At 42.9% G+C, this 10,744-nt stretch overlaps 1 protein-coding gene across 1 annotated transcript in view; it reads right to left on the reverse strand.

Moving 5' to 3' along the window:
* Positions 1 to 5,531: 5,531 nt before the first annotated feature.
* asgr1a (asialoglycoprotein receptor 1a) overlaps positions 5,532 to 10,744 on the reverse strand; it is a 10,951-nt gene continuing 5,738 nt past the window's right edge. The window contains exons 3-8 of the mRNA XM_059528585.1: positions 7,345 to 7,449; positions 7,073 to 7,144; positions 6,913 to 6,987; positions 6,694 to 6,845; positions 6,032 to 6,141; positions 5,532 to 5,959 (exon numbers count right to left, since the gene is read on the reverse strand). Coding sequence (XP_059384568.1) covers positions 5,806 to 5,959; positions 6,032 to 6,141; positions 6,694 to 6,845; positions 6,913 to 6,987; positions 7,073 to 7,144; positions 7,345 to 7,449 — 668 coding nt within the window. The 3' untranslated portion in view covers positions 5,532 to 5,805. The remainder of the gene's footprint in view (positions 5,960 to 6,031; positions 6,142 to 6,693; positions 6,846 to 6,912; positions 6,988 to 7,072; positions 7,145 to 7,344; positions 7,450 to 10,744) is intronic.

Here is a 10,744-nt window from a genome sequence, read left to right on the forward strand (position 1 = left end):
TGTTTCAGAAATTCAGGACGCTTGCTCCAGAGGCGGATCAATTCCCAACTCCAGTACCTCGCTATTCAGAACTAATATTCCCGTATCCCACCCGTTAAAACCCTGGCTTGATGCATCGTTCGACACTATCCCCCAAGCAGTTTCTCCAAGGACCCCCAATCCTACAATCCTGCTTGGAGATGTTTTAAAACATTCCATGTCTCTTATAACATGCCTTTCCCTGATTTTTCTCTTCTTTCAGTCACCTCTTTTAATTCATACCTTAATAGCGTTAAGGGCCTTCAAGTCGGGTCCATCAAAGGTTACTTGAGCGGCATCCAGTTTTTCCATAAATTGATGTACAGCGCTCCTTTCCCCTGAAATAAACAATTCACAAACCTCCCTCCTGATCAAAGGGATTCAAAGATCCCAGCCCACCCGTCCCGACGCTAGACAACACATAACGCTAGACATTCTCACCAAATATATTCATGCCTTCAGCACCGGTTACCAGCCCATCAGTACCAATCGCACACTCTACATTATGTTTGTCATAGCCTTTTTTTATTTTCTCAGATGCTCGTAACTCGCCATCACTTCCAAATTTGACCCAAAGATCCACCCCACCATCTCAGACTTATCAGTACTAAATGGTGAAATAATTTAATATTTGATTAAACAAAGTAAAACCGACCAAACCAAAAAATGGTAATTTCATCTACATTTTCAACCTCTCATCGCCAATCCAACCATACCAGTCAATTCTGGCATATTTGCAATGGAAAAGCGCTCAGGCCAAATCTCCTCTGGAACCCCTATTCATAGACGAATCCAAAAAACCTGTGACACGGTTTTGGTTCCAGAAACACCTCAAATCTGTTCTCCAACAGTCAGTTATTCCAGTAAAGAATTTTTCAAGTCACTCATTCCATATCGGGGCAGCAACTTCAGCAGCCCAAAAAGGCCTCTCCCAACAAAAGATCCAAGCCCTTGGGAGATGGTCCTCAGATGCTTTCCATAGCTATATCAGGACCAACCGATTCCACATTAAAAAAGCTCACCAGACCCTTATTGAATAATAAAAAACAAAACCAGAGCATTTGTTCTCGCAGTGAGAACTTTCCTGGTAGAGCACTTACGTTTTCTCTTTTTTCCATTGAGCATTTGGTCTCACAGCGGACGCAGTGTGAGAAAATCTCCTGGTCAAGCTCTCATTTTCTTCTTTCCTGTTTTCTATTTCTGTCCAGCGAGCATTTGGTCTCACAGTGGACGCAGCGAGAAATTTCCCGGTAGAGCACTTACGTTTTCTCTTTCTGTCCAGCGAGCATTTGGTCTCACAGTGGACGCAGTGTGAGAAAATCTCCTGGTCAAGCTCTCATTTTCCTCTTTCCCGTTTTCTCTTTCTGTCCAGCGAGCATTTGGTCTCACAGCAGACGCAGCAAGAACTTTCCCGGTAGAGCACTTAGTTTTCTCTTTCGTCCAGTGAGCATTTGGTCTCACAGCAGACACAGTGAGAAAATCTCCCAATCAAGTACCCATCTTCCTCTTCCCTGTTTTCTCTTTCTGTCCAACGAGTATTGGTCACACAGTGGACGCAGCGAGAACTTTTACGGTAGAGAACTTACGTTTTCTCTTTCGTCCAGTGAGCATTTGGTTTCACTATGGACGCAGTGTGAGAAAATCTCCTGGTCAAGCTCTCATTTTAATCTTTCCTGTTTTCTCTTTCTGTCCAACGAGCATTGGTCACACAGTGGACGCAGTGAGAACATTTTTCCGGGAGAGCACTTACGTTTTCTCTTTCGTCCAGCGAGCATTTGGTCTCAGTTGGATGCAGTGTGAGAAAATCTCCTGGTCAAGCTCTCATTTTCTTCTTTCCTGTTTTCTCTTTCTGTCCAGCAAGCATTTGGTCTCACATTGGACGCAGCGAGAACTTTCCCGGTAGAGCACTTATGTTTTATCTTTCGTCCAGCGAGCATTTGATCTCACAGCAGACAGAGTGGCCAGCAGGGCCCATCGGTCCAGGTTCAGTGAGCCGCCATCACGGATAATTAACACAGGTGGAGAGCCCTCAGCAATTAATGGTAAGAGGTATATATACAGCAGTCTCACCTTAATTCATTTGACTGTCTCGCAGCATCCCCCCACCACCCCTTCTCCACATTTAAAATGTCCTAAAACATTTACATAGGGGGCAGTACTTTGGGTTCGGGCCGAACTCCAAGCTCGGAGCCCTCCCTCCAGACAGCATGCCAAATACGCATTAAACTTTTCCACCTAAATTGTATGTAAGTGTGAACACGTGAACCTTGTTTACATTTGCATTACAATGATTATGACCCCATGGCAGATACTTTTATTTGTTTTAAGTAAAATACATTTAAATGTACTTGTTTTCCCCCGAAGGAAACAAGAATTAACATAAAAAAAAAAAATCTTATGTAGAAAATGCATCATGATTTAAACATTGTTGCAGTGTGAATGAATGAATAAGATAGCTTATTAAAGGGATCATATGATGCGATTTAAAATTTTCCTTTCTCTTTGGAGTGTTACAAGCTCTTGGTGCATAAAGAAGATCTGTAAAGTTGCAAAGACTAAAGTTACAAACCTAAAGAGATATTCTTTATAAAAGACAAAAGCTAACCACTCCTACCTAAAATGGCTCGTTCAAACATGACCCAACATCTCTACGTCATGATGTTGGAAGATTTGCATAACACCATCCAAAACACCATGTTCACACGGGTTCACATTTTAGGGTCTAAATATCACGATATTGGGGTCGCTTAAACCCACGGGAAAACCATGTACTTGGCAACCATGACTGCTCCACACTTGTCTGAAAAGGGAGAAAGGAGTAGCAGCTCATTTTCATTTAAAGAGGACAAACACAGATAACAGTGCATTTTGGCTCATACCCTAAAAGTGGGTTATCATTGGGGTATTTTGAGATAAAACCTCATATGCACACTATCGGGCCATCAGAGAACAATTTCAAGTATTGTATGGCACCTTAAAAAAATATCAAAATATTGGGGAAAAAGCATAGTAAAACAAAAAGCAAGCAATCTGGGAGGAATCTCTGTGCAAGCATCTGAAAGAGTCGGAGGAAAAGCATCACTCGTGGGCGGGGCATGAGGATATGGACGGAGTCTCCAGCTTGCTGTCCAATAGTAAAGAAGCAGCATTAAAGAGGGAAGTGCAACTGCAGCGGAAGAGTGTGACGTTTGACCTCATGCACTTCTACTTCCTCCAATACCCTTGCTCTCCATTACAAACATGACAGAGGAGCCAGAGATCCAAAATAAGACTCTTTCCATATAAAAATCACAGAACTATGACCTTCAAACACAAAGCCAGGAATCATTTGGAAACACAGAAGTGATTCCATATGTGACCTTTAACCCCTGCGGATTGAATATACTCTTTCAATACAGGAATCACTGAACAATAGGGGTGTAACGGTACGTGTATTCGTACCGGACCGTTTCTGTACAGGGCTTTCGCTACGGTGCACGTGTGTACCGAATGACGGAATGAAATATTTTGTGAGCGGAATATAATTACATTTTCGTGTTTCCAAACAAACATATTAAGTGGCGGAAGTCTCCGCGTTTAGCGCAAATCCGGCCCTGCAGATGATTCTAAGGCCGGCGACACACTGGATGCGTGGCGCAAGCGTCTCAGCTGCGTGGCGTGTCCATTTTTAATTCGGCTCCCATGTTAACAGGTTAGAGCTTGCAGACTGCCTGCGTGAGATGCGCATCTCAGAAACGTGTGCATGCTAGAAATAGAACTGACGCCTATTTTTCACGCGATACGCAAGCGTGTTGGGAGCGTTTCCAGGCAAAATAGAATAGGAAAATATGTTTATATGTCATTTTGTACACAGATACATATTAATTCATGACACTTTGATGTTTGAATGTCTATAGGTTGACATAAATTCAGATATAAATGTAATTTAAAAAATAAATTAATAATTATCGATTTTCAAATATTGCACCTGTCAAACATAGTCTATTGACGGTGTCCTTTATCAGTAGGCTTTATATTTATGCTCAACATGAAGTGTAGTTGTTTTTCTTGAGAGGTCCTTGTATTTGAATGATGTTTGAATGATTGGATGTGTGTATGTTTTTAGCTATGTTATGTTTATGTATGGCTGCTATCTTGGCCAGGTCTCTCTTGTAAAAGAGATTTTTGATCTCAATGAGACTTCCTGGTAAAATAAAGGTAAATAAATAAAGTATAGATATTGTTGTCATGAAGACAAGAGCCTGGTCTGTCGGGGGTCTCCCTGTCACCTACAGCAGCAGGCACGGCATGATTCTGGTGAAGCAGGCCTACACGCTGGGATTGGTAATGCTGCACTGTAATCATAGTTATTTATTTATATTTTTCATTATATTTTATTATATGATATTGGTTTGAGACTGAGAGTATTTTATTCAGTGGAGAACTTTGCAGCAGTATTTTATTTCTTATTCTATTTTTATTTTATATATATTTTATTAAAAAATTTTTTTTTTTTTTAAAGTGTATAGTAATAAACAACCTGCAGTTTAATGTTTGCATTTCTTTCCCTTACTGTACCGAAATTGAACCGAACCGTGACTTTAAAACCGAGGTACGTACCGAACCGTGATTTTTGCGTACGGTTACACCCCTACTGAACAATGACCTTCAAACACAATAAATAAAGGAAAAACATTGGAAAATACAAAAGTTACTGTAAGCGTGACCTCTGACCCTTCACAAATCAGTTTAGTGGTAGAATCAGAGGTTATCAATGACGAATCAGAGTGAAAACCTAAAGATATTGTCAAACCTACAATAGAGTCGCTCAAAACCAGCACTGGAGTGAAACAAACAATCAGCAAACAAACCTTCATCTCTAAAAACAGAGCATCTACTTCTGCAAAATCACCCTCATCTTCCATTAAACCCTCTTTATCATCTCCTAAATGTGTGTCCACCTCTGAAACCTCGAGTTTGAGGGATCTTGTTCCTCTCCGGCAGCCCATTCTGCGTAAATTCAGGAGTGACCCAATCGAAAAGTCCACAGCTGTGCAAAGAAGACGTGTGTTTTGTCCTGAGGAGAAGATGTGTCACGTTACACGACCTCAACCATCCCAGCCCTCAAACCTCAGCGTGCAATTCCACGTTCACACCCCACAGCTTCACTCGCAACCCCGTGGCATAAACGCCACACCACACCACCGCTCCTGGAAACCAGCACTGGCGCTGACCCATGCAGCTTCACTAAGGTTCTCTCAGGTCCTCAAACCGAGGCAGAAAATGTTCGCCCGTCGCCCCCTGCTGGATGCCTGAGGAAGAGTAGCAGCTCCACCTCTGAAAGCTCAGTGTTTACACATGAGTCTCCTGATTAAAATGTCAAACCCACATGGAGGTGGAGAGAACGGTATGCTTGTACTGTTCAAAAGTTTGGGGATTTTTAATGTTTTTGAAAGTCTCTTCTGCTCACAAAGGCTGCATTTATTTGATCAAAAATACAGTAGCATTTACACTTTCAGTGGACACTTTCAGCGTGGCAGTAGAATCAAAAGTACAGAGCTACATTTATTCGTTTATCTGTTGCTTTCATCCAAAGCAACATTTTTTTGTAGTACAGGAACATGAGAAACTAAACTAAAATACCTTGTCATGCCTCCAAAATCAATATAGAATATTGTTTATATACAGTAAATATAAGAATCAGAAACTTTTATTAAACCATTATTAGTGTTTACATTTACACTGATATTATATTCGTTTGATGTAGTTTTGTTGTGAATTGTTGATGCTGTGAAGGACATTCGTGTATCAGATGGAGGAGGCATGAGCTTTGCAGACGTAGCGGTAGAGGCGAGAGCAGTGATCGTCATTATAACGTCCGTCGTGATGAAAGTGAGCGCAGTCTTCACCGCCTCCCAAACCGTGAGCTTTCCAGTCATCCGGCTGACCAGGCATCCATTCACTGCACACACACACACACACATGATGAACACTGGAGTGGGAACGATGCTCCTGCCACTGGACACACACTCACCTCCTGATGATCGTAAACGGCGTTCCATCCAGCCATTCCCACTCACCAGTGTGAGCATCAGTCAAGCCCAGCCAGTAGAACAGAGGCCTGGTCTTACTGACCACGAAACTCTGAACACACACACACACACACACACGATTACAAGAGCACTGGTTGAGTCCAAATAAACATGCTGCTTTACCTTTACATTGAGTCATTTACTGTAACAGACGCTTTTATCCAATCAGAACAATGAGAGAACACATAGCACACATAGCAAGCTTTTTTTTTTCAACTAAATTAGACAAAAACTAATAGAATAGAATAGGTCAGTGCTAGTATTAATTGGTCAGGTGATGGTGGAAAAAAAAGTGTCTTTTAATGTTTTTTGAAAATAGTTAAAGACTCGGATTGAGATAGACGGGTCGTTCCACCAGCTGGAAACAGTCCAAGAAGTTATGTGTTTAGTTGTGTGTTTGGTGATGGTGGGTCAGTTGTTTTGACTTGTGTCTGTTGTTATAACTTTATTTCTGCTGGGTTACTTGTGTTGTTGATGCTGTTAAGTGTGCTGGTTTAGTTGTGTTGAGTAGTTCTGTTAGTTTAGTTGTGTGGCTGGTGCTGTTGGTTACTCTCTGTTGGTTTAGTTGTTTTGGTTTAGTTGTACAGTACGGATCAGCTCTGACCTTCTCCTGTCTGCTTTTTAAGACGAGCAGCTCTGATCTCTTCTTCATACACTCGTCCTTGGCCGCATCCCATGGCATCCCATCATCAGAGAAGAAATAACAGTGTGTGGAAAAGAGCATCCATCCATCAGGACAGCACAGCTCCTGCGTGTCTGAACATACACACGCGTGTCACGCTCTGCATGAGACACGAGAACACACTAATACAGCATCACTTACTGTTGTTCCTTATCTTGTTAATCTGGCATTTCAGACCAGAAACTGTGTCACGGAGTGCCTGCGCTGAATCCGACACTAAACAAACACATATATTAATAAGATCTGCAGTGGATTTACATTAGTTGGTCTAATTTGGTTTGTCCGCATGTGTGCTACTTACTATCATTAATCATGCTTTGCATTTTCTGTTGGTTAAACTCCAGACTGCTGATTTCCAAAAGCAGCTTATGTCCTGAACATACGTCATTTTAAAACACATTTTACTTCTATATTGTGGTAATAGTTTAATAAATTCAGTGAAAAAACTAATGTAGGTGGGACTTGATTTTCTTCAATTTCTAGTTGATTTACTAGTTCATAAACAAGAGTGATTGATGATGTCAGATGAGAAAGTCATTTCACATGGTTGAAAGATGATGGAGGCTATATTACCGTGTTCCTCTAGGTCACGTGTTCTGGTTATGACGTTTACAAGCGTTTGCGTCAGATTCTGTATGTTCGTCTCTGTAGTTGAGAACTTCCTGCCAAACTTCACATCTAACAAAACAGTTACACATATGAAAAAATTAAACATCATTCTTTTGTTATTGATGACTCTGGTTGAAACTTTGTAAAATGATATGTAGGCCTTATTATGGTGCATTCAAGTCATGTTTGTATTTACAAGTCGGAAGGTGGTTTCAATGCTGATGTATCTTTTCTACCAAAAAAAAAAAATCTTGTTTGGATTAATAAAGACTCTCCTTCGTCTCCGCGTTCATCACGATTAATCGTTTGACAGCACTGTTTAAAACATAGTGAATTAAGGTAAAAGCTTCATAATGCACAATCTTTTTAACATGTAGTTTGAGCTGCAGCTCATCATATTAAAGGGTTAGTTTAACGGCAGATTATATGAGCGGAGTGGAGCGGTGAGAATCTCCGCTCATCGCTCACGGAACTGTTCACCCCTCCGCTCCCCCGCTCAAAGTTACATCAGGCCGCTCCGCTCATTATCGCTCAGCGCTCAACGCAGTTTGCTTCGCGCTCCACTCAAATCGCCCCCCGCTCGCTCCAAAAAAGGAAAAAAATCTACATGTAGGCTATATCACTTTAAGCTTAGACCACAGCCTTACCTCCTAAAGAACTAATGAGCAACAACAACATTTTTCAAATAGAAATGTTTTATTTCAAATTACAAATTAGGCTAGTCACAAAAAGTCCTGTAAAATTAAACGAATAAATCGGCCTAATAATATAAATAAAAATGATATAAACAAAAATATCCATCCATCCATCTTCTACCGCTTATCCGGGGCCGGGTCGCGGGGGCAGCAGTCTAAGCAGAGAACCCCAGACTTCCCTCTCCCTAGACACTTCCTCCAGCTCTTCTGGGGGGACACCGAGGCGTTCCCAGGCCAGCCGGGAGACATAGTCTCTCCAGCGTGTCCTAGGTCTCCCCCGGGGTCTCCTCCCAGTGGGACGCGCCCGGAACACCTTCCCGGGAAGGCGTCCAGGAGGCATCCGGAACAGATGCCCGAGCCACCTCAGCTGACCCCTCTCGATGTGGAGGAGCAGCGGCTCTACTCTGAGCTCCTCCCGGGTGACTGAGCTTCTCACCCTATCTCTAAGGGATCGCCCAGCCACCCTGCGGAGAAAGCTCATTTCGGCCGCCTGTATCCGGGATCTTGTCCTTTCGGTCATGACCCAAAGCTCATGACCATAGGTGAGAGTAGGAACGTAGATTGACCGGTAAATCGAGAGCTTCGCCTTGCAGCTCAGCTCTTTCTTCACCACGACAGACCGGTACATCGACCGCAAAAATGTACAAAGTTTTAAAAGTAAATTAACTATTAGGCCAGAATTTTAAATACTGAACTTCTGCGCAACGCGCACGATTACAATTTAAATGGGCTTATAGGCCTATCCATTCATTGTACACAAACTTCTGTAAAATTAAAATAATAAATGGGCCTAATAATATAAATAAAATGTAGGCTATATAAACAAAAATATACAAAATCCACAAACGTTTTAAAAGTAAATTAGGCTCACTATTAGGCCAACATTCTCGTAGCTGATTTTTTGCGCAGCCCGCAGGATTAATTTAAATTTAAATTGGAATGTCAATTGTAAAAAAATAAAATGCTGTAAAATTAAACGAATTAATGGGTCTAATTATATAAATAAAAATATACAGGCTATAGCCCTACATCAAATTTTTTTTAATTAACTATTAGGCCAAAATCTTTACTGAACTTTTGCGCAGAGTGCAAAAAAAAAAAAAAATTAATTGCTACAGTTCTTTTGAGTTCACCTTCAAGAACACAAGTTTGGACAATGTCTGAGGCTTCAGACTCATGCGGTGGTTTCTTGAGAGCAGGCCAGCAGCGTAGAAAACCCTCTCTGCGCTCGCAGACCCGCTTGGGATGCTGAACACAATGCGAGCCACTTTAGCCAGGGGGGAAAAGACGTTGAGCTTTCTTCCCAAAATCGAATGACATCTGCGTCCGGGTTCTGTCTCGGGGATGAGAGGTAATTTTCAACTTCACCTTTGGCGTCTCCGGTAATGCGTTGCTTCCCGCTGAAGTATGACCCGAACAGGCGAGCTCTTTTTGGTTCAGGCTCGGGATTCAGGTCAGCGGCGGGTGGTGTGTCGGTCTCGGGTGTCCCACTGGGAGCATTAATTTCCTCCGCTTCTTTTATGAGGAGGTCACGGATCTCCCCGAGTTTGTTGCATACAGACTCATCTCGGATTATCCATTCTGTCTTGAAACGGGGATCTAACACTGATGCTAAAATGAGATGTTTATCAGTATAGTATATTCCATAGCGAGTTGACACGTTGTTTGCCAGTGTTTCTGCAAAAGCAGCGATGCCCATTGGAAGTGCAGCATGAGTGTCATCGGTGAGCAGGGATTTGATTTCTGTGACAGCAGGGAGGATCATCCCCGGGTTCCCCAGCTCCTTCTGCATTTTTTCTGTGAGGTCTGCCAGAGGTGTCAGCACTGACAAGGTGCGTCAGCTGGCGTACTTGATTCAGGGTGATGTTAGCAACATTAGACTTGAGTTTGTTTTGCCACAACGGGTCTTTTTGGAACAGCCGGATGACCGACTGAATCATCCGAAGCTGGCTGCTCCATCGAGTGGCGCAGGCATTTGTGGGGCGGACCCCTAATTGGTCTGTTTCCTCTGTGTTCAGGGTGCTCTTGCGTACACTTTTCACAAGCTTCTATTAATGTTGTCGTGCTCGTTAACGGCATCTTCGATCGCTAGCTGAAGCATGTGAATGGGGCATCTCAGATGTAAATTTGACACAATAAAGTACTGATTTATCATAGTTTCTACATTGGTTGTTATCACTTCCACATGGACTCGCGAGGGCGCCGGTGGTTCCTCATCCTCCTCTTCATGTTCAGCGCTGCTGCTGGCATCCACGGTCACTTCACCCTCCGCCTCCTCTTCAGTGCCAGGGAGAAGGTTAAACGCCTTAATCATGTTGCTGGCACTGTCAGTGACGACACGAATCACACGTCGTTGCACGTTCCAATATTTCAGTACACTTTCATACTTTTGGTAAATGCGATCTGCGGTGTGGTGCCCTTGTATGTGCTCGCAGCTCAACAAAACCGTGTGCCCCCGGAACGTCCCATCAATGAAACTGGCCACGATGCCAAGGAAGCTGTGCCCTCTTCTACTGGTCCAAATGTCCGCTGACAGAACGAGCCCATCACCATTTTGCAGTAGGTCTCGCAGTTTGGCTTCCATCTCTTCCAGAGCATGTGGCATGAGTGTGTCGCGTACGGTATTGTAGCATGGGGGTGTGTAGCCCGGTTGAGCTGCGCTGGCGAAG

This window comes from Carassius carassius, chromosome 37, assembly GCF_963082965.1.
Source record: "Carassius carassius chromosome 37, fCarCar2.1, whole genome shotgun sequence".
Classification (NCBI taxonomy): domain Eukaryota; kingdom Metazoa; phylum Chordata; class Actinopteri; order Cypriniformes; family Cyprinidae; genus Carassius; species Carassius carassius.